The sequence below is a fragment of the Diprion similis genome, chromosome 2 (genome assembly GCF_021155765.1).
Source record: "Diprion similis isolate iyDipSimi1 chromosome 2, iyDipSimi1.1, whole genome shotgun sequence".
NCBI lineage: Eukaryota > Metazoa > Arthropoda > Insecta > Hymenoptera > Diprionidae > Diprion > Diprion similis.
In genome coordinates, this window is record NC_060106.1 from 6356033 (window position 1) to 6381384 (window position 25352).

Here is a 25352-nt window from a genome sequence, read left to right on the forward strand (position 1 = left end):
AAGATGTTTTGCATGTGAGTATTTTAAATGTGAATTATGGGTAGCAGAACGATAGTGCGATTTGGGCTAAACTTGGAACTCGTTGGAATCATGCAACGGATATAAAGTAATACTGGTAGGAAATCATCTCGTAAAGCTGCAATGCATGTGCTTCAGGTAATATTTCTATTTTAGCTCAAATGTATGTCTCTGTACCTTCGTTGAAAACAATTTTTGGTTTTGTCGGATCATCGTCATTCTTAGATTGTGCAGACTTGGATTGACCATTGTGCAATGACCCATATCCGTAACCATATGTGTTCGTAGTATTGTTATATGGCCTGGTGCGTTTGTAGGATGAATATCCTCCTTGCATATTTCGCTCACCCCTTGCAGATCCATTTCTATTCTCCGTCTGATATCCATTGTGGACATCATCTTCTTCGTCTTCTTCTCCTGGTGGAGCTGGAAAAAAATAATGATATTGATTCGGTTGAAATACATCAATACATTCTAAGGTGATGAAGCGTAACATTAAATACATCAGTGATACATAATTGTATTCACATCCAACATTTTTACACATGAGTACATTCAAACTCAAGCTATACATAGAGATGAAATGAATAATCACTAAAATGAAGACAGAAGATAGTCAAGTTACAAGTAAGAACTATAAGTGAAAGCGGTCAACTGCAGTTGCTGGAAAGCATCAAGTTATAATCAAAATGGCCATTAGAATTCCAGTTTTAAGGAGACGAGCAAAAAGAAAGTCGACATCAAAAATCAGAATGTTACATTGCAGTCTACAAAAAAAAATTCAATATTAACTGGTTAACTGGTATTCTATCATATGTGTACAAAAAAAATATCGTGCCGATTCTGGTTTTGTATCACATATGTACAATTTTAAATAACTTTTTAAATTTTCAACATATTTCCATAAAAATTGGCATACCACTGTTTTTTGGGATGCTCTATCCAATTAGACCATCAGAATGATGAAATTCAAAATGTCGGCCTAAGAATGCGTCATCAAACGTGGCCAGTTTTGAATAACTTTGATAAAATTCGAATATGTTGCCTGAAAATGGTGTCATTGGATACGTGCATTTTCAACTGTTTATATTTTTTACCCCTCATAGTTAGCTGGTGAAAATTTCACGACCCCAGAATGTACCGGCAAGAAGATCACGGAAGTATTTGACACTCTTGGGTTTTTTTTCCAATTTTTTATTTTAATTTTATCATCATCATTTTTTTCAATTTTAAAAACAATCTTGTATGTTAGTTTTGTTCGTTTATTCTTCAGGATTTGTTACAGTAAAAAATTATTTCAAGACTTTACGGGAATGGAATCAGCAAAATCAAAAAACCACCAGCATCAAATTATTATGTACTTTGGTGTATAATTTGCTTTACCAGTTTTGGCACAAATGCTGGAAAAAAGCCTACCAGTTAGCCGGTTAAGGTTAGCAAAATAATACGTAATAAGCTTTTCTTGCGTATGATAATGAAAGTTAAATAAGTCGTTTAAGCAAATATTGAAGTGCCAACATGTTGTTAATACTAATCTGTTAATCACAAGCTACTCGCCTAAAGATAAGACTTAGGAAGGACCGGAACAAGTTGGATTTTTGATTCATCACAATTTACGAAATATTGATAAAAATTGAAGAATGTTTTTGAATAATTTTCTCAAAAAATTTGAGTGTCTGCAGCCTCTTCCTAAACATGTTACGATTACATCTTTCATATTTGATACATGTTTTATTTCTACTTCAATGAGTTTATCAGAGTTTATGAAAATAATTTATTATACTGTGATGAATTGTAGTTACGAACAGATGTAAAAAGTTTAAATTATGGGATGAAATTTGCATTAATTAACTACCGTTCTCATCTAAGCAGGCTACATGAAATTTACTATTCTAAGAGCTTTATAGAGCAATTATTAGTTATTAATAATTATAATTAATGCACAAATGATTGCCCGTACCATCTTGGTACCGTGCTATAAGTAGAGCATGATTGGAAGAGCCAATGACATGGGAAATTCTTCGTTGGCGGCGCCACTGCATTTTTGATGTTGATTCAAATGCGCTTTAATAAGTGACTCCTTCTTAGTTTCAAAAATGTATGGTATGATGTGGAAATGAACAATCATCGATTGTTCATCGATACATTTAAATGTCTAAACACACTTTAAACTTGGTCATATATCATCACTAAAATTTTATAAATTTTAATGACAAGTGTACTATATAATAATTCAACTATGATTTAAAAATATTACTCTTTCATTTGTTGGTATTTTTAATTTATGCTATGTAATACCGTAACATTTTAGACTTTATTTATGAAGTATTAAGTGGTGTTCCAGTAAGTTTGCGTAAGGAAACCTTCAATTTAAGATAACTAAATACAATATACAGAATATGTGGTATTGGATTATATCAGACACTTTGTCAGTTTATATAAACAGTTTATTTATTATTCTTAGAAATGTTGCATCATTTAACAACATTTAAGTTATTTTTCAAAATTAATGTATGTTTAAAAAAAAAAAAAAGAAATGACAATGAAAATCTTCCACTTGTGTAGCTTTAATTCATGTAGTTGAGAAAATTGAATAAGTTCAATATTTGGTTGTTTGAAATTCAAGTTCGTTCGCTCGTATTCGTTCGTTCCTTCTTCTTTTACATAATTACATTGGTACTTTTCAGTTGCATCAATGACTGACTGATTAACTGTACACAGCACCTCTCTATCACACACCAAGCTTCACGTTCGTCTACTTAGACTTTTGAGTCAAGCCAAAGCCGGTCGGTCGTCTGTCAGCCCAGAACTATTCTAGTACTAGAATAGTACCAGAATAGCAAGCTGGGAAATGAGAATAAGAGGAGCCAAGAAAGTCGAAGGGGAGAGGACCAGAGAAGACTGTTAAAAAAGTGGAGAGGGATCGGCACTGGCTTGTCGCATAGCAATGAGCAAAAAGGTATAAACTCGTCCACCATTTCCTCAGAACCCTACAAAATCATTTGTACTTTTTATCACAATCAGTTTGTGATGAATGGTAACAATAACTACTATCAATGATTGATCGTATTGCAATGATTAGCAAAGCAGACTCAGACATGCCAAACAAATTACAAGATTTGGTTATTTAATGCCAGCAAATTCACTGATTCAAAATTCGATGTCCAATTTAGATACTGATAAAATAACAGATAAAAAAAAAAGTCAGTATCAAGCAAAGTGATACGTGCAATAAGTTCATCGATTCGATACATTTCAATTTAGATATTAGACATGGATACAGAAAAACCTTGAGATGTATACTGATCAGTTCTTTTGAGGACAAATGATGAGTAGAATAGAACTTTTCTAAGGTCGTCTTTGAGCTTGAAGGTACCAAGGTTGATTGTGGTCTTGTAAATAGAACTTTACATTTACGACTGAGTTAAACGGTATAGACGGCATTGAACCAACGTGACGAATAGTTCTTTCATTTTTATGCACAGTTAAAATTTTACACCTACTTATCGACGAAATAAGAAGTATAATAAATAATGTGTTATACATTTCCTGTACATAATAAATTTCCAGATTCCAATCGTATTTTTCAGTGATTAAAGTTTTTGTTCAACACGTTTAGCAGATAAATTATTTGCTAAATCCTTTTTCACGCTTCATTAACCAGCGTGATAATAAAACGCATAATTTTCTTACCCAGGTGATTACTCGGGTAAAAACATTTCCCTTCACATATTATTATCATGTCAATATGACAATATGATTTGCATACGAAAAGACTCAATCATTCGTTCCCGAGTATAATATAAAGCTTGTCTAGCTACAATATTTCGTTGAATCTAACTATCGTAGTTATTATTACCATTATCACTATACTCGTATGTGAAAATTGCCAATATTCATGCTTTGGCAATCACTACTATCAGCGATCTTGTTATCATCGTGGCAACAATCGCAACTGACAATTGCCAATATTCACAGTATTTGACCAGAATTTTTTTTTTTTTTTTAATTTGTCCTTACCTATATTGGATTTGTGAAAGTAATTTCTCGAATGATTTCAGTGAATATTCGAGTAACGCTTTTCCTGGTAAATAATTATTAAGATTGAGAATGACAAACAAAAGGTATGTATGATTTGCGATTTGTAGAAAAAAAAACTTATAGTAAGATCTGCAGTATAGCGTCGTTTTAAACAATAAGATAACGTTTTCCAGACATGATTTGAAATTGATACCGCAAGTCCATGAACCAAAGACGAGGACGAACGGCCAGAGATGCTCTGCGGTGATAAAAGTAAAGTTCATACCGTCCAGGTTGTCATGATTATGAAGCAAGCGCTAACAATGCTAATGAACACCGTTCACTTGAATTTACTCGGCGCTCCAGTACTCGGATATATTAGGAACGGCACGAGTCAAAAATAAGGCTACAGGATATGTATTATACTAATATCAGATGTATAATAAACGGGAAATGATTTTTGACTAAGGTCCGGTATTTCTCTTCGACTTTAATCCAAGCTTAAACCTAAACAAGAGACTTTGACAAAAACAAAGTTCGACAAACAAGGATGGGAAGGAGTAAAGAAATTACGGTTTTTAGATGAATCCTACGATCCTTTCGGATTATTCAAATTAAAGAAACTGATAATTGCGCTGTTTTACACGCAAATCGACTGATCGTAGCGCAGCATAATACATCGCATTTCGACGAAGTAATAATAATGGCAATAACAGACAGAACAACGTTATTATATTTACAAGAAATTAAAAAAACAATCAACGAACTAGAGGGAAAAATGGTCAAAGAATTGTATCGATATAGATGGGAAAGCCGGCACATCAAATTTCACGGACATAGGTACCTAAATAAAACGTGTAACTATAACAATCATGCGTGAACAGTATAAATGATTTAAATCATAAAATATTACAATTTTTCTTTTTAAACTAAATCGTATATATTTGAAAATGGCACTATGCGCGTGAATGAACCGAAGCTGGCAGCCAGAGTTAGCAGCCAAACGTGTTAAACTTTTTGGAAACCGAAAAATGTAAAATTAGGTATTGGCAGGGTTCAAGGTAGTTTACAAAATTTCGATTTTCGGACTTGAATACCTTATTGGAATGAATATTAAAACGTTTTGCTGGAAATTCTAGCTGCTGCCTTCAGCCTCGTTGCGCGTGATAACTTAAGGTGTACATTGCAGATACCTCGATTGAACAAATCATTTGCACAAGAGATGCGTTATGTAGGTATTGCAGATTCATTGTACATACACGCACTCTCACTCTTTCTTTATAATCTTCAACGTTTATAAATAAGTTTCAGAATAATATATACTCAGTGGTAATTTTCAGACTAATAGTAAGTTGATACCAGTTTCGCATAAAATCAATCTTTGAGATGCGAACGGACGTCAATCGGGTTACTATATTTAACGGCAACGATGCAGAGCGTAACAATCAAAGTTAGTAGATACCGTTGAATCGACTTGAATGTCGCAACACATCTAATTTTCCTGCAATATGCTCATACATAAGCATAGTTATATCGAACGGGGATTTAAAGGAAATTTAAATATTCGTGTACCGGCGATACTCGATACTTTTCTCATTCAGGTTTGATCAATATATACTTATAAGTTTTCGTACTCGTTCGTTGCGTACATCAGAAGCAGCAGAAGCGGCAGCAGCGGCAGTAGCAGCAGCGGCGGCGTGTGCCAGCTACTTACAAGTTCAAATAATAGTAACTAACGAACGAGCGAACGATAATTTGAACGTTGAATAATGACTAATACGCATTTGTTCGATTCATATGGGCAACTTCATTCCGTACATTGATTAAATATACCGAACAATGTGAATATAGATTGTAGAAGCACCGCAACCGGGTGGCGGCATCGTACTGAACTTAGCAGCAGACGAATAATTCGAATCCGCGCAACGTTGCGAAACTAGGATATTATACGTATAGGTATACACATGCTGTATATACGTGTGTAAAACAGTTCAATTTTGTCGCAATTTTGTCTGTATGTATGTACATTTCAACGTCCATTTGTGTTAGTTAACAATATCTATACAGACTCGGGAGGTACCGACCGGTATGTACTCGGGTACTAGCGGAAAACCAAGACGAGTATCGAACCTTCGAGAAAACTGGGAGGGATACGCGCTTGCGCAACGAATCAACCCTCCTCAGCTTCGTGCTTCTATATAACCGTATCTATCTATATTCTATACCGTATACGCCGCGGCGTCGACCCGACGTTCCGCATATACCTATAATACCAACATTTACGCCGATGCGAGAAATCTATATAACAATATTCTTAATATGTAGAAATCGCCGGTCCGTCGCTTCTCCCTCTATCTATTTCTTTCCACACTATCATCGAACAAATACATTAGGTAATCTTTTCTAAAGAGTTGTATACACGAAAGTACGGTATTGCACTGTTTGTTTTACTCTCCAAATGTATCTTACGTTACGGATAGGACATCCGAAGCGGATATACATTTTTTTTTAATTTCATATTTCGAATACACCAGAAGTGGCTCATTGGGCTCATTTTTCAGTTATCAACGTTGGCATATAGGTATGTCTCCAAATATCGATGTCCGCGTATATCGAACACGAAACGAAAAAGGGCTTAACAGCCCTCTTCTGTACACAATTCTGAATTAAAACACTTAAATCCGTTTTCATTTAGCGCAGAAATAAAGAAATTGTATTCTACGAATTTACTATTGCGATTTCATTGAATCCGTGTAATTTCTTTATTTCTGCATTAAATGAATATATTTTGGAGTGTTTTTGTTCAGAATTGCGTATAGAACGGAGCTAGGTTGTTGAGCCGTTTTTCGCATTTCAGATACGTGCATGGACTTCGATATTTGGAGATATATACGTCACCGTCGAAATCGACCAAGGCACCCCGTTAAAAGATGTAACGACAATGTCGGCAACTTGATGTTTATTCGATATTCGAATTATCATTAGTTTGGTGGCGTATTCCAATTTCAAGTATCAATATGATTCGCATGTTTTGAGCATAGTATCGTCAATGTGGCAGTGCAAATAATGATTACTTTACATTGAGGATTGAAATAAATGCTTGATGTAATTCCGAGTGATTTTGAGTTTCTTGCCAATCTGAAGAAACTGTTTTTCGACAATCAGTGATATCTAAAGACTAACCGTCATACTAGTGATGATAAATTGTATATCTTGTATTGTTCTAATGAAACAACAGAATCTTGATGTTTTTACCAATCCTTATGACACCATTGACATCACATTATCTGACACATTTCAAAGAATTATTGACATAAATGTAAAATGCACAATGAACTACAAGGATATACTAATTTCAGCATAAAATTCCAATATTTTGTACGTAAATTACGTTCAACGGTGTCTGCCAGACTTTGCCATTTCGTTCACGAGATTGAACAAATAGTTTTTTTTTTCACATTTTCGTGTGCTTCTCTCTGGGAAAAGTCCATCTCGATTCACTTCAGACCATTTTGCACACAACATATCGTCCGAGACCTTATTCGACACGAACTCATCATGCACAGGTATTGTTCAACGCGTATTTATTTTTTAAATAACACCCGTGTAGAATGAGTCCGTAGCAAGTAATGTCGTATCAAATGACTCTGTGTGGATTAAATTAGTGTACAAAATGGCCTGATCGTGAGGCGAAAAATTGCCCTCTTATTTCTTTTCTCTCAAACAAACTCATCTATAATATAAACACACTTGAATTCCAGAGAATAACTTTCTGGTACTTTGGACAGTGTATAACATACACGCACGCGTTAGGTTACATAGCATATACATATCAGTGATATCTCTTACGAACATAAGATGCGTTTATATGATGCACGTTTGATACCCACCAATCTTTCCATGATATGTATGTACCGTATACATATACATAATATGTAGATGTAATAACTCACTTCCGGTTCCATTCCGTAGATGTAAAGATACGCTGACGTGCATACGAGATGAAAGCCATAATATCCGCAAATTATTTCCTCTTAGCGTTGTATGCCTATGTATGTGTGTAGTTATAATGAGATGCATCGCATTGCATTCACATACATGCATTCAAACGTCTCTCATTGTCATTCTACACAATTACGACAGGATATGCGAATTTGTATATTTTTGAAAATTTACAACGGCCAATATAGCGAGGAAGACAAAGAGAAAGAAATAGAGAGAGAGAGAGAGAGAGAGATAAGAGAATGACGGAACAAGAGGGCGATATACTAGTTATACACATATGTGCATGTCTAAAGTTCAAACGACGTGCAGTACATGTGCTGTATGAACATAAACAATGCACCCGCGTGTATCTCGTATATTCAGTGTGAGTGGTACAGATCTTACGCATGCGAATGAATAAACGTTTGTTTGTATGGATGGCAAAGCAGTCTATAAAGAACAATGATTGAGCCTGAGCTCTGCGACCATGAAGAGTATATATTTTTGCGTTTGCGCAATTTCATTAAAACCGTTTCCTTGATAAATATGATAACCCCGTGTTTGATTAGACAAACGAGATCAAACTGTAAGTGAGGCTAGTCGCAGTAGGTCTAACCGTTTCACATGTTATATAAAGTGATTGGTCAAAGACCTTTTAAGAAGCGATTGGAAAAGTGACCAATGAAAATCGATCGCACAGCATCCAACTATTTACAAATGAAACAGAGTAATTTAGTTCGTCGAAGTTGTTCGGTATTTTAGAAGCTGTGATAGAACAGTTGTATCAGGCGAAAATTTTCCAAGCTTTAATTAATTATTATTCCAGTAAAAATGGAAATGAAGAGAATACCTGCACAACTTATAATTCTTATTAAATATATATACATTTGTCGTTACTAATAATTACACTATTTTATATATTACGTTGATAACTCTTCTATACTAGATCTTCGAATTCTGTTTAAAAATTTTGAATTCATTTCATACGCCAGTTATGAGGTATGATACCGTCATGCTATTCGTACAACGTACATCAATTTAAAGTTAGTTGAAAAAGAAATAGTAGCAGTTGAATAATACTGCTCCTTGAGTATAAATTATGGATTAAAATCAACTATAAGGTAGATATATCACTACATCTCAAATGAATTATTATGATTCACAGAAAATAGATGTTACTGGATAAAAAAAAATTAATAATTGTGTTGTTTACAACAGGTTTGCAGCAGTTACCACATTTTAACCCTCGTGATCATTCGTAGCGCAAGGACGGTTCGACATGTTTAACATTATGGATTAGTATTATATAACCCTCATCCGACTTTGGTAACACGCACCTATTTTACTTCAGACTTCGAGTATGCATTATACATACGCTCGCCCTAGATATATTATTATTTCTTATCTTATACGAAAAGTAATTTTTTTCCACGATAAGAGTAGCGCCGTGCTGTTCACATCTGTGTCTTACGACAAGACGGATGCGTACATATATAATAATATAAATATATAGATTCAAAATCAGACGTCTGAATACCCTAAGATGTAAAAAAATTTCAACGCCAATCATGTAATTTCAATATTTATACACATAATGTAAAAGTTCTAATTTATTTTCACGTACTTATAAACCCCTGGCATACGTGAAACTGTGCCTTAAAGAAAGAATGATAAAATCTACAATGTATCCATGGAAACGATAATAACACAATATGGTGCAATAATGTAGACATCGTGACACAACTCGACGATAATCTTAGCAATTTTTTCAACGTCCTCCTCATAGTGTTTATATATCTCGGTTTATATAACAGGTAGGTTTTATTATATACGTTGCAGTTCTCCTCGAATCGTCCGCCGCAGAGATTTTTTTCGTATACATCGTCATTCCGAGGAGGTGGAATATTTTCACTTTCAAGAAGAATACAACGAATAAACGATAATAAGAATAATAATAACAGTACAAGTTAAAAAATTAAGAAAATTAAAAGAATTACTAAACAACAACAACAACAAAAACTTATCCCAGAAAAAATTCATTTTACCTTATATGCATATTATAAGTGTAATAATATTCTACTTTGCAATTATAATAAACCTAAACAATTTATCGCCGTATAAATGAATTCGTTTGAATAATTGTACATGTTTTGAGGAGACTTTTGTAACGACGTGTACGCACTTTTCCAGTAGACATTACGTACACACTATACATAGTATATTTCACACGCAAGTAAATGATAGATAGAGAGATGCGTGAGCTTGCACGCACCGAGTAGATATACATGTATAAGTATAATGCACATGATGGTAAAGCTGTGATGAATGTTCGTCTACGCGCTGTTATGTGTATTTAAAGCTTATCGCGCCCCGTGACGAAGTAAGGAGCGGGCTAAATAACGCGAACCCCAAGACAGAATGTGGTTGACAAAATAGAGAACAGACATCTCTCGGTGAGCCGTGAGCTGATGGTAGGTTATAGCCAGCTCGTGAGTGATTTGGAACGGCGACGATAATAGAACAGCTAAGCACTTTGTTGAAAACATTCGACTACTTACCTGAGGGGATTTCGATAGTCTGTTTCAAGAGTTGCTCGTGCAACTCCGTAGGAGCAAGTCATTGTTGTTGATCTCTAGCGGTCTAGTAATATATATATATATATATATATATATATATATATAGATGGGTAGGTATAATGATCGAGAGAATTGCTGAATGAACCTAATAACGATTATACATGTGTACCTTGTATCGTTTTTACAGTAGACACATGCTGGGATAAATTACACACATGTGCACGCACACAGAGAGAGAGAGAGAGAGAGAGAGAGAGAGAGAGAGAGAGTACACCTGTGTGAAATGAACAAATGTTTAGTTACGTAAAAGAAGACAAGTGTGACCATTGAAGAAACACGCCAGATCTACGCCGTTCGCACATTAAAATACCCGTCCAAAGGCGCAGGCGACGGGCCAAATTCTTGGTGCCGGTTGGACGGATAAGAAAGAATTCGAATGACGATAAATTGTTATTTACATGTGAACGAATCAATTAATTAAATACATGGGTTGTAAAGTAAGGAAATAAACACATAAGTCTCGTTAAGAATGATAATATTTATTGGTTTGTTATACCGTTTTTCGTTTTAATTTCTTTCTTTCTTTCGTTCCTTGTTTCTCCTTTCATCGGACAGATCGATGTTGTACATATATATATTTATATATATATATATGTATAAATTATTTCAGCTGTTTACTCGTAAGTCACCGAGCGTGGAGGGAATTTCAAACGTGTAGGTAATCGATGAAATGAACAATTTTAGACGCGATTCAACTGCGAGTGCGCGTGATCTATTTAAGTATATATATATATAATATAAGTATATATATATATATGACATATGGTCGTTGAGCCTTGGCGATCTTGATCTTGCGCACACAGATCACACGCTTTACACGGCTCGTACCTTCGAAAAGTCTACCTTTCATCGCTTTGCCGCTGTAGCCGGTAGAAGTTTCATTTTACGATTAGTTGACGAGCGCGTGGTTTTGAGTCACGTGCGTCGCCCCACCTTGTTATATATATATATATATACGTATATACAATACATACACACACACACACCACACATACGCGAGCGCGTGCGTATTTTAGAGCCTCTCTATAACCTTCTTTCCTTAGATTGAGAATTCGCGCACGCGGGTTCGTCTAACTTTGAAGCTTGAGAACTTTAGATAGATAGCGTACATTATATACTGCATATATACTCACGTATGTAGACGTAATCAGAGGTAGAGCTTCACTATACATAACGACCGCAGTTTGTCTAGCTTAAACCTGTATCAAGTCTTAGAAAAAAAAAAAGAAGAGAAACAGCGATGCATCAGTCAGGCACATGTGACGAATGTATTGCATTGTGAAAATTTGTCAATTTTTTTTTTTTTATTTTACAGTCCAACCGATACAGAAACTTTCAACTTTTCTTCAATATTGTCACATTTTTTAAGTATATAAATAATTTTTCGGTCATACAATATTCAATTACGATTATTTACTGAATGTAGAAAAAAAATGCAATCAAATCTAAACACACCCCGCCATTTTCAATCTCCGGTAAGTAAATATCTTCGAATTATGAATTATATAATTATCGATAAATTGCATATATATATATATATAAGATAACGAAAAAGAGGTAAACGTATATGAAGATAACATATACAAATATACTGAAAACGAATTTGATCGCGAGCTACCGCGGGTAACAATCGTACAAGATAATCAACCGTCGAACAATTTACAAGGTGATGTGTATCGTACGTGGGTGGACGCCATTTTGGAACCAGAAAACGGTACGAGCTTCAAGAGTTACGTTTAATTGCGCTGCGCGTGACAAAACCGCAGGACATGATGTTAAAAACGAAATTGTTGAATTAAATCATTTGCGTTCAATTCCGATTTATGAGAAAATTCCCGATTCCAGTCAATAACGAGACTCCAACGGCTGCAATGCAGAGACTCGGCTAACAATAAGCTGCTGTTCAAAGATCTGAACCTCCCTGAGCGCGTGCACCGAACCTCGTGGTCGTTCACGTGCTATTTATGAATAACTTCACACACACACTCTATGTACGTATGCATGTATCTATGCTTCTGCTCATCTAGTTGCGCTTATTGGTATGTGCCAGGCACGACACACGTTACACGCGTATCTCCCGTTCAACTGTTCTGCACTATATGTATGCATGCATGCGTGCATGTATGTATGTATGTATGTATGTATATATGTAACATACGTGTGGTTGGGAAATGATATATAAATATACGTGCGCGTATAATGATGTATGATGGAGGGAGCGGCGGGTATTGTTATGTAACGCAAGCATGTGAGTTTCATCTCGAAATATAACACACAACGTATTTTCTATTTTACCCCGCGATTGGCGCCGGTCATCGCCGTCCCCCGAGTTAGAGTTTAAGATATATGTTTTCAATTCTCCTCGATGTTCATTATTACACTTCTTATTGCGGAATACAAAAGAGATTTATCAACGCGATAATCGTTTCCTTGCGAATCTAGAGCTATTATATTGTCGATAATACGAGAACTCTGATTCAGCTAGTAATTTTTTTCGTATTCAGGTTAAATGACGTAAATCCGTTTTCAGTTGATTATATCGTAGCTATAGTGAACAGACTGATGTGAGAAATATTTGTTTCCGTGACAATAAAAATTTCTTTGAATATACGCCTAACCAAACAACGAATTTACCGAAATCAGAAAAACTTATTTTGTTGGATGCATGTATACCTACTTGTGGAATGGTTGCTATACAACAGAAAACTTTCTGCAGTTTGGTCTCCTTGTTTATGTCAACACTTTTCTTATACACGTAATGTTCCGGAAAATATTTTATTCCTTGCGATAGTTTTTAAATTTAATAGAACTGGTTTGTCAATGTTTATCTTTTCCATTTTTTGAGAATGAACCGTACTTTGAAATTTCTACAGAATTTTTCGAAAATTTCACCTTCAGAACTGCATTTAAACATATTCAATATCGAATGCAAATAAACAGACAAATCACAATAATTTGCAACGCTGCGTGAATATGTCTAATAGAGCTGGAATAATCCTTGTACGTCCAACGACTACAATATTTGATACATACTTTATTGCTCTAAATTTAATAATGGCTGTACTCTCTGAGCTGTAACATATTATTGTTGAGACAAGCCCGCAGTTTTATTCACGATTTGACCGTTGTGGCAAAACTTGAACTATTTATATTCACATGAGTCTATCATGCGAATTGATTACCATGATTCAATTGTGTTTTGTCCCTATACAATTGTTAACCGTACCAATGAGACACACACACACGAACAACAATTTGTTGACTTTATCAAATGCAACAAAAAAATGTTTAGTTAATTCATATGAATGAGATTTTACTGTATGACTCAAATTCTTGTCCAGATCCGAATAAAATGTTTCTTTGAATCATGAAAACATTTCTTGTACCAGATATAATAAATCTTTTCTCTGCAGTGTGCGTATATGAGTTAATTTTGACCAATGAGTAAATAGCCTTTACTTTTGTGCAACATGTCATCAACAATTCATCATCATTAAACAAAATTGAGTTCCACAAAACTCGAAGCGCGATATTGTCACTAATTACCTTCGTTACTACAGAAAATTGACTCTTTCAGGAAATAGTTAAATATAGGAAGTTAATTTGTACTTGCCCCATTTGTTGAAATTAACTCACATTTAGTCTCCTTACCACAGTTCACACTTTTCAACCTAGTATTTCATAATTTTTGCTGTTGGGACGAGACACTTTTATGACCTTATACAAGACAAATATCCTTTCAAAGCAGGTATATTAAACATGTAAGTTTACGTATGCCATAACACCAAAGTAAAAGTATTACACGATGCACTGGGAAATGTGGTTGGATTAATAATTGAATTTTGTGTGTTCTCGTACGAAGTATGAATAATTATTTGTAAAATTGCTGGCACAGAAACTATTGAAACTTTGAAAGAACTTATAATACTAATTCAGAGGTGTGAAATGGCACGGCACAACATCGAAACGTTGAATTCATTTACTCGCTGTTCACGGACGATGAAGAAAGTAGAAGATCCTGCTCCGTTAGTTATATTTCGTCATTTGTGTGCGTGAATCCAAGACTGAAATAAAATGCCTTCAAGTATTTCTTACATAGACTCTATACACAAAGTTTTATGTACAGCATGACGGACGTCTACAACTGCATGTCGACCTCCCCAATGCTGAGTAAAAACGAAGAATGCAACCTTTTTCACTCCTTCACGTCTCGGTTAATAACGTGGACATCGTTGTCCTTTAGACTTCCCAGATTATTTCGTTACTATTATTATTAGTTAAACACGTATGAATACGCATAACATATATTATACACATGTAAATATGTATATATATATATAAAGTGAATTTTTTCGACACTTTTTATTCTCTTTTCTTCTTACCACAGCGCATACCGAGAGAAGACAACCACCACGTTTTTTTATCGTATAACATTATACCTCGAGTGCGATTAACTCGAGAGCCTTGTTTTGTAAAGACACGTGAGAATGCTGATATATAGAAAGGGAGAGAGAGAGAGTTGAATGAAAACAAAAGCGTGATCAAAATATTAGTGGATTAGTGTGGAGAAGTGGGATTAAACCCAGGGGTAGGTGGGTAAACAGGATAACAACGGGATCAATAAGAATAAGAAGAATTTTCGATGAGGCGTGCGTTGGTTCGTTGCGTGGACACTCTGGACTACGATGCGTGTAACGCATGTAGGTACGTATGTAACTACGGGCGACAAAACAGGCCGGAGATGCCAGGACGCACCGACTAATTAACGTAATTGAAACTGGTTTGAATCGACCTAAAGCTGTCTACGCAGGTATGATATAAAATAGCTACGAACAACTGGTTAAACGCGGATCTTATCCTCCGTCATCTAAGTCTTGAGATGATATTCTCCGTTCCGCAATTAACGATTAAAACAGCATGTATACATGTATATTATACTAGAGAACGTTAACAAAATTTAACTTGCCAGTTTATTTCCTCATTGTGAACTTTATCGGTGAAATGAAAAGTTTGTTCGACCTTTTGAGGGTATTATGTATTAATAACACATTCAGGATTATTTATTATTCAAGATTCGACATGAAAATTATCAATATATGATAAAAGTGAATGTCGGGGTGATTGATTTTCAGATGGATCAAGCATAAGACCAGGGATACTAATTGTAAGTTGAAAGAAAAAAGAAGAATCCTTATTTTGCTACGTCGGAATAAATTCGAAGGAGTTTAATTAGCGAAATATGAGTCTCCTAATGCTGTCCATATTACAATTTACTGTATTTCATAAAGTTGGAAGAACAAACAATTTTTTGAAAAATGTATCATTACAATACAATAAGGTCATCAACTGCAACCTCATCCAAGAGTTTGCGATAATATCTCACCGGACATTCAATTCAATTACTTTTGTTAGTCGTTCTACGTTTCTATATGCACAGTAAATTCTGCCATCAAAGTTCGTCTGCAGAAATTTTATTAAAGTAATTATGAATTTTTCTTAAAGTTTGCAAAAAAAATATTTTTTAAACATTATATCCCTAAATCTTTGTCGAATAAAAACATGATTTCCAGCCTAAATTTAACTGGAATTCGTAAAATCAGTTCTTTAGATTAACCGGAAGAAATCTTTTTTCTTTAATATACGACATGTCGAAAAATCCAACCCTAAGAATCTCACTGCAGGAATATGACATATTGTACGTTACAGACGCACTGCAGGGATCGTAGAGAAGGCTCTCAGCTTTGAATGTGTCATAAGATCGAAAATCTATATCCGCGATATCGGATGTAGGTATGTAGGCATGAAGAAACACATCGCGCGCGTGGCAATAACCATAGAATATTGTGCGACAAGGGACGAAAGTTTGTGAATAGCACAAGTTGTGATTGCCAACTTTTTGTCCGAGTCACACAGGATAATTTTTAATAACAAGCGTATCAAAATTGGCGGGGCTTTGCGTGACCAATTTTTTTTCCCTAGAGACGAAAGTGAAGTAATCGTCAACTGCGCATGCGCAACTCTATCTTTTCACCACACCTGCATGGAAAGTATAACTTTCGGTGTTTTTTGCATGCAGTTTGGAACAGTCTACTTTCCCTTCCTAGGTGCGTAATTTATTATTACAAAACTGAGATGAAATTGGCCAGTTTCGTCCCGCTAAACTGCTACGCAAAGCCCCACTTTGCATTAACGTGTGATAAAAACAATGTTTCAAACTCATGGGATTGATTAGAGACTGCAGACAATTGCTGCGGACAGCTGTATTATAAGCCTAGGATTATTTATGATCAGTTAGCGATTGCAGGTATCGAGAAATAACCCAATTCTTACAACTAATAATTCTTGCTATCGTCAGAGATGTGTTCAAGTACATAAATTTTAATACATATGTATTTATATGATTGACATTATAGAAGGAATATAATTCTGTATTCATGTCAACTGCAGAGTCGCCATTCAAGAAGGTGAGAAAAAAAATTACCCAGTGGGTCTAATCATCATGGCTACAAATTATATTTTCAACATCTCACTGTGCTATCAAATAATTGGAAACAAAAGTGTTAAAAACATTTTTATACAGTTTCAAAACATTCTTCAATAACATCTCTTCTAACTCTCTACTACTGTGTGATATTATTTATACTAATATATATTATAATCAATATAATTAATACAATAATTTCACCGCAAAATTCGAATTATCGTCGTACAGGCCACCGCACAATTTCAATTAGTGTCTTCAATGCTATTATTACTCGACGAAAATAATCCTAATTTCATCTCCATGAAGCGAAAATGAAGAATTTCCTGTTCAAGAGAACAAAAAAATTCACCCGGAATTCCCAATGCAAAAACGTGTCTCAAATCATTGTTCTGGACAATTACAAAGCCATTCTGATATTGGATAAAGGTTATTCGAGAATTGTTTGGCTAAAAAATTTGATCGGTAATTGATTATTTTTACTTTACATAAAAACAGATAGTTATTGTCAACCATCTACACAAAGCTACGTTTGTGCTTGAGGAAATTGATCGACAGTAATCTGTATTGTGTACCAACGCTCTGAAACTTGAAAAACTTTCCAATCACGTGTACACAACATAAGTGCAGTGTACGAGTACACAGTGATATTTATATGCAAGAAAAGTTTTCTTTATGGAAAGACGAGTACCTCTTACACATCGATTTGTCATGTGAGTATACCTATAGGTACGTATATGTACAAGAAAATAGACGGGAGTATTTACATATAGTCACATGACTCGTAGACGAACTATTATAGGTATAATATATACATGGTGGTCTTTTTAATGCCCTCACTAAATTGATTATGAAAAACTTTGACTTTATAAATATCAAAAACACCAACTCCGTTGCAGTTATGATTTATTTTCATTGATTTTCTGTCACATCAATAATTCACTAAGAAAATTAACGGTCCCACCATTATACAATGCTACAAATAAAAAATGTGATCCATTGGATTTACTGTCTGTTCGATAAAATGAACTTTAAAAGTAACTTTATAGATTTCTGTCAAAGTCATTGTAGAAATGTTTCGAGTTACTAAATCGACAGTCAAATTTACCTGCCCATCGAAAATTTCTGGTCAAAATTTAAGAAGACTATTTGTCGCCTATTGTTCATAAATTTTTTAATTTATATTCCGTATCTTCTGAAATATGAAGACTGTTACCAGCTCTTCATATCCACTGTAGATGATGGATAAATGAACACAAATATTATTAGAATAAGTAAAATTTTGTCTCCGGATTCGAAATTTTACTATACTCAGTTTACATACACTATGTATCACATATATAGGCAACATCTTCTTCAATCTCTTCGGGCTGCAGACACTTTCTTATCTATTAAAAGTTAACTACCGTCCCGCACTGCAAAGCGACGTTTGCCCCCCCGTCCGAGCTCCGAAATAACGGGAAGCGTGGAGAGACCGGCAGGCCGGTTTTTGTGATACCGTTGAACCTAAAACCTTATCATAATTGTGATAAAGTTTGTTGAGATAAACTGAATCACATGAAATCCAGGGCCCCGTGGGCAGGTATTACATATAAGTCGCCTATTCGTGTCATATATATATATATTAGATATAATGACTATACGCGTGTCTATTTTCCAGGTTAAAACGTTTCTTCGCGTTAATAAAGTTTTTTAATTTTTTTCCTGTAGCCAACGTAATATACCATTCTAGTTTATTATAGAATTCTCGGTTTTTTTTTTAACTAAAATCATTTCGATGCTGTATCTATAATTATAAGAGGCAACGAGCAGCCCGAGTGACGATTTTCAACTGAATTACCGTACGCGATTTACACACGAAAAGAATAACAAAGTGCTGTAATAAATCGAAAATGCGTGATTAAACAATTTTTTTCCAAGACGTGGGTCATTAGTTATTTATAATTTACTCCTGCTAGATGAAGAAGAAGGTTAAGTATGATCGGTTGGGTAACACCGTCACTAAATCATCGAAAGTGGAACAGATTACAATGCAAACATATTAAAACTAACAAACGATTTTACTTTTGCAAATACAAAACTTTAGACCAAGTTATCAAAATGATTTTATGATTTTAACACAGAATCTATCTAATAGAACTGCAGCTTATACTCTCGGTGGACTTGTATTGAATAATGGAAAATTAGAGTTTTCACTTTCCGATGATTAGTTTGATTTAGAAAACTATTCTCAACACTTCTAGCCAGAGACAGTTCGGTTTTATAACGAACTTCTCTCCGCCAACTTCCTATCGATTTGCAAAGTTTGCAGAAATTTCATTACCTACCCAGAAAACGATAGACTTGTAAGATACGATTTACTGCTGTAATTGGAGGAGGTTTTGACATCCCTTTAATTAGTGAAATACTAAGTATGCAACTGAGGTGAAATAAAATTTATAAAAACTATTCATTATCAGCTCATCAACCTTATTAATGATGCAAGTTTCGTTTTACACAGCAAGAAACTATGCGATGTCATTCTCACCACGTATTTTTTATCCATTTTTTCAACATATTCATTTGAGATTTTTTACTATTTCTGATAATACGCTAATAGGTTTTTAATACTTGAAAATAATTGGAATCTAGTATCAGATTTTAGAAACTATCCAATCAGTGACATCAAAAACACCTGAATAGTGTTTTTTGATCGTATTCGATCAAATTTGAGATTTTCCTCCGCCATATTAGATCCGTCATCTTAAATTTTTGAAATTCGATTACAGATTTGTAATCAGCAATCCCAAAAACCATGGAATACTATTTGATTATAAAAGTTGACTCAGCACAATAATAATGTCTGACTCAAAGATTGAACGCAAGATACGCACGGTACAAAAAAGGTAATATTATAAATTACTAACGAAGATGTAGTAATTATTTATGAAAACGTATTACCGAGAGAGGTACTCATTTCTTTTTTAAAGCAACCTAGAACTGAAGCTTGTCACAATCATTTTCCTAACTCGCATCACGTGGGAAAAAAACTAGATTCATAAGTTTGTTAACAATTTATTAATATTATATAAATTCAGCGTATTGTTGGCTACGACTAAGTGAAAGTGACAGCAGATCAATAATTCTCCCGTTGGTAGATGCACGCCGAAAATCCAGAGTTTAGTAGATCGAATTTGTCCTTGCTAATTTATCCAATAATTCGTGCCGATTGATCATAATTGATATGGTTTATTTAGAGGTTAAATTATCGTATTCCTGGCTTATTTTGAGCTTAAATTTTTCATAATAACGTCACTATAGAGGATTATATTCTCTAAAAAGTAATTGGAAAACATTTATTTTGTTTTTAGTATAGTCAATTCGATGTGTTGTCATTTGTTGAACGTAATTCGTATGAGTGAAATGTTTCAAAGTTCAATATTTAATTAACGGTGCCAGCATGATAAAAAAATAGTGTTTCAGTGAACTTGAAAAAAAAATTATCCGAATAAAATGAGACATCTTGGGGTAAAATCGAACGAATCTGATAGATTGTTGAACATTTTTAAATGATTGAGAATGAAGCATCGATATCTGTAACCTTTTGTTTATAATCCCAATATTTTCCATTCTCGCGTTTTCAAAGAGATCTTCTTAGAGTAACTGAATATGATGATTAGTTTTCGGATTTATTAAATACTTTCAATATATACCTCTCCTAAAAAACGCAATAAATTGAATTAGCATCACTTTTTGGCTAACCAAACTGCTTGAAAAATCTAGTGCAGAATTAAATGTTGGGTTTATTTTTTGTCAATATCAACATGTCATTAATTATATCACTTTGATACAACATTTCTTTAACATCAATTTTTTTGATTCTGTATAATTAAAGACAAATTTGTTTCGATTATTTCCCCACCTCTTGTTTCAATTCAATAAAATCTTCCCACAGTAGAATTGAAAAGTAAATTCAAGGCTTAAGCATATATTCAAAATCACGGCATAGATTTTCATCAATTTTGAATAAATGCAATTTTTTTTTTACATAATAAGAAAGGTTTAAATATTCTCCTTTCAACGATGATAATAGATAAGGATGAAGTTAGTAATGTTACTGTAACGATGGGTGCTAAAGAAAAATCATTACTTCACGCCTTTAGGGATGTCGGAACTTTAATAAACCATGATAAAGGAAACATATTCTTATTTTGAACAGCCTATTTCGTATAAACATCGATCTAAAATTGGGCAATAATAATTTTTTCCATATTCTTTCCTTACGTTAACGTTACTAACATCAAAACAAAACAACAACAAAAAAATTCAACGTTAATGAAGCGAAATTATACATTAATTACATCAGTGAAGGAAACGATGAAACAAGAACACAGTATGGAATGAAAACATGCAGCTGATCGTATAATTATCTCATAAAGGATGCATCCCCGGATTACAAGTTTTTCCAAGTCGATCTCGGTACGATAAAATTACTAAAATAATATACGTAGGATTGAGTTTTAATAATTTCAACAAGGATTGATTAATAACCGATAAATAATATAAAAATCTCTTTCTCTAGTGATCGATAGAAAATGAGAATAAAAATGAACTATGATAAACTGTAACGTTTCAATCACGCATAACTATCTTTTGGAATTTCAAAGCGATGCGGAAAATAAATGGCTTTCTCTTTTATACAATTAGCGGAACGTGACACGCGAATCCGTAGGTTTTTCTTTCTTTTTTCTTCATTTTTTTTCTATGTAAATTTGTTTCCGATACGCCGTTACTTTCTGTGTCGTAGGATAAGACTAAACCGATTAGACAAACCGCATATTATACCTTGCATACTAATTTCCATATCTACTGCAGTTAAAGAGGTTCAACGAACGCTTTCCAGATTCAATGATTACGTACATACAATATGAATATTTCAAGCTATGACATATAACAGAAACACAGCTCGTACGTACGGAGTAGAATACATGACAAATGACAAAGAGAAATAAGGAGAAAGGGGAAGAAGAATTAGGTAGCGTAGATGTGTGTACATATATATATATATATATATATATATATATATATATAAGAACTTTAATAGGAGTCGGGATAATTATTACAAATTATATAATATACCGCCTAAACGAACCTGATCATAATGCTGCAGTTACATAAGCTGCAGAGAGATTTCACTTCTTGATCTTTGGGCTCCAGTGTATTATGACGATCCGTGTAGTTTGTTTTTTCAACGTCTAACGTTAATACACATAACGTGTAGTAGCCGTGCGCGTGAAAGAAACCAGCGACCTCTGCCCGTTCGCATATGAGAAGTCATAATATATGTACGTACAGGGGATAAACATAATAATTTTATGTGTATGATGAATTATTATCCGTACAAAGCATAATTCGCAACAGCATGAATCGACGAAACGTAATTATTACGTTTGTTGTTGTTTTGTTTTTTATTCTCTTAAGGGCATAAACGCTTTCTAAGTGATGAAATTAAACTCTCTGAAAATTATAGCTCTCTATATCAACTCTAAGATAGTCCGCTTTGCGATCGAAGTATCTTATGGAAATAACATAGGAAAGACTTATTTTTGCTGTTTGAAATTTTATAAATCGTTGTCGAATATACAGACAATAATTGAAAATATATATTTTTGTAGACGATTGAGATCAGGTCAGAACATCAACCGAGACTAAAATTGTTCAAATTTTTTATTTCCGTTCATCATGTAACGAGGATATTTCTATTAAATTTTAACATCGCTGCCGATCATTATCGTGTCAATTCGAATCTGCAACCATTCAACTAACCCTGATTCGTATGCCTCGTAGGAATGGTTTTTGCAATTGATTATGATAAGAAAGTGATTCGTTGTCGCCAACATTGGTAACCTAATTATTCCAGAACCCAACCCATCGGTCAGATAATCATTGCCTACGATAAGACTGCGGTTCGGTAATGACTGTATAATATAATAATAAATTATGCTCGATATATTGCATGCAATATCGTGCGATCAGGGCGCAATACACAAACAAATATACATATATATATGGCAGAAACATACATAATACGCGTGTATTTATTTTTAGGTTCATCAACGTGTCGCATAATTGGCTGATACGTAAATACATATGTGATGTGTATTATATGTGTACGGTTACGGCACGTGACCAGTGTACTTGCATATATATACCCGTGCCTTTGATCCGTATATTGTACATTCATTTCCAGGATTTCATTCAATATTTATAGCGGTAAAAAAAAATGTCGAATTAGTCAGGACTGAAGCAGGCTAAAAAGTTTATTACAAAATTAAAATTACATTATTTTATCCAAGTTGTAATAATGATCTACTCAAAACTAATTGGGTTGATGAAAAAAGAAATACCTTTAATCTCCTGAGTCTACTGTAACTAAAATGCAATTTATCTACTGATTATTCTACACTTAAATTCAACGCAAATGTTACATCGTTGGTTGAATACATTTTAATTGTATATTACAAAAGTTACCTGAGATTGAAAAAAAAAAAAGAAAAAAGTAGTAAATAATGTTGTGCTTTCTTGAAACTCGATTCTCTTGTCGTACGTTACCTTTGAGAATAAAAATTGACCCTCAAATAACTTTTACTAACTCGAATGGAAGGCCAACTGTTATACTTCGTTTACTTTGTACGTACTAAACGAACAAGTTTCAGTGTTTTCTATACATTATTCGACATTAAGCTCAGAGAGATAAAAAAAAATGTCTTACGTGTATAATTGAACAAGTTCGTCGCTTAAATACAGGTAAATTTTTATGCGCGACAATTGAGAAAGTACAAATAAAAATTGTGAATTATTTATTCAAAGTGACTAATGAAAATAATTTATTTCTTTATCCGAAATGGTGTATTTTCACTCTTTCATAAGTAAATATTACGTATCATCGAGCCTCGAGAGTCTCGCCATTAAATTTGAAATTGGAGGCTAAGGGAAGAGTGTCGAGGTTGAGCTTACAATTAGAGATGTGCGACGAACTTGCGGTTTTCGAGCTCCTCGCGGTTCTCGACGAGGAGCATGAGACAACAGGCGGAAGGTATGCAAAAAACGAACCGATCGATGCCTCGGACTTACGACTAACAAGTTTCAGGGGTGAAGATTAAAGCTCCACAGCGGTATCAGAAAAACGGAAGGTAAGTTAAGCTTCCGGGTTTACCCTCGCAATCCTCGATAGATAGACGCGCATAGAAATCCTGTAGGTTAGCCTGCTAAACGTTCGATACAAGGGAGCATAGATGAAACAGAAATAAAAAAAAAAGTGTATCATAATACAGGCAGATTCGCACGATTAACCTTTAGCTGTAACGTGTCGCCTGCGCCTAGGAGAATATCTTCTCAGAGTAGGTATCACAGGAAAGGAGAGAACGGGTCGATTTTACCACGAGGCTCAAATAATACAGGTATCTGCTGATATTCTCTACTTCCGTAATTTCGGTCCACAGTACGTATGTATCTATGCACAGTAATTTTGATTAAAGGCTTCTCAGTGGCTAACTACTTTTTTAATTTTTGAATTAAAACTGAAAACTGTTTTCTTTCTATAGAAATTTTACGCGTCTATGATCCGCGTGTCGTTTGTTTCTTCTGTCACTTGCGTCCCTTATATAGTCATTGGTAAATAAAATTTGCATAGAAAAGAAAGTCGTTCCAATTTTGATTACCAAAAAATAGTTAGCCACTGGGTACTCATTAATGAACATTATTCTGTACCTATTCCTTCCTTACTAGTCAGCTTACACACGCGATCGATCGCGGCCGGGTGTATCAGCTGGAATTCTTCTTTTTCTCGTGCCACAGAGGTTGGAAACCAACTTCAAGGAACATTTCGTTTTCAATTCGCTTCTTACTGCACGGTTTTCACCCGATGTTGAATATTGATCGTTTATTGCATGGTTACTGATTATCACCAGGGAAATATTCTGTGGGTTATACGTGAGACGATCGTCGGGGGTTAGAAAATTGACTTGATTTTAGACGGCTGGTCGACTACACCAAATTTTACATGTTACCGTATTCACGCATTTTTAAGAAAAAAAAATTCTGTGACAATCGTTCTTACAAAACGTTTTTGTAAAAAAAAAAACGCAAAATTTTGCAAACACATTCGCAATGAAATTCCGAGGTAGATAAAAGTTGTAGACAGAAAATTGTCTTAATTTTCTTTTCGCAGTACG

The 25352-nt window shown here is 34.3% G+C and overlaps 1 protein-coding gene across 2 annotated transcripts in view; it reads right to left on the reverse strand.

Annotated features, from left to right (window-relative positions):
- Positions 1–25352, reverse strand: part of LOC124416372 — a 37586-nt gene that overhangs the window by 11332 nt on the left and 902 nt on the right. The window contains exons 1-2 of one of the 2 annotated variants that reach the window (XM_046897360.1): positions 1979–2234; positions 196–444 (exon numbers count right to left, since the gene is read on the reverse strand). In XM_046897360.1, coding sequence (XP_046753316.1) covers positions 196–444; positions 1979–2060 — 331 coding nt within the window. In that variant the 5' untranslated portion in view covers positions 2061–2234. Of the gene's footprint in view, positions 1–195; positions 445–1978; positions 2235–25352 lie in introns of those variants that run through there. The other variant, XM_046897361.1, reaches the window with a different exon arrangement.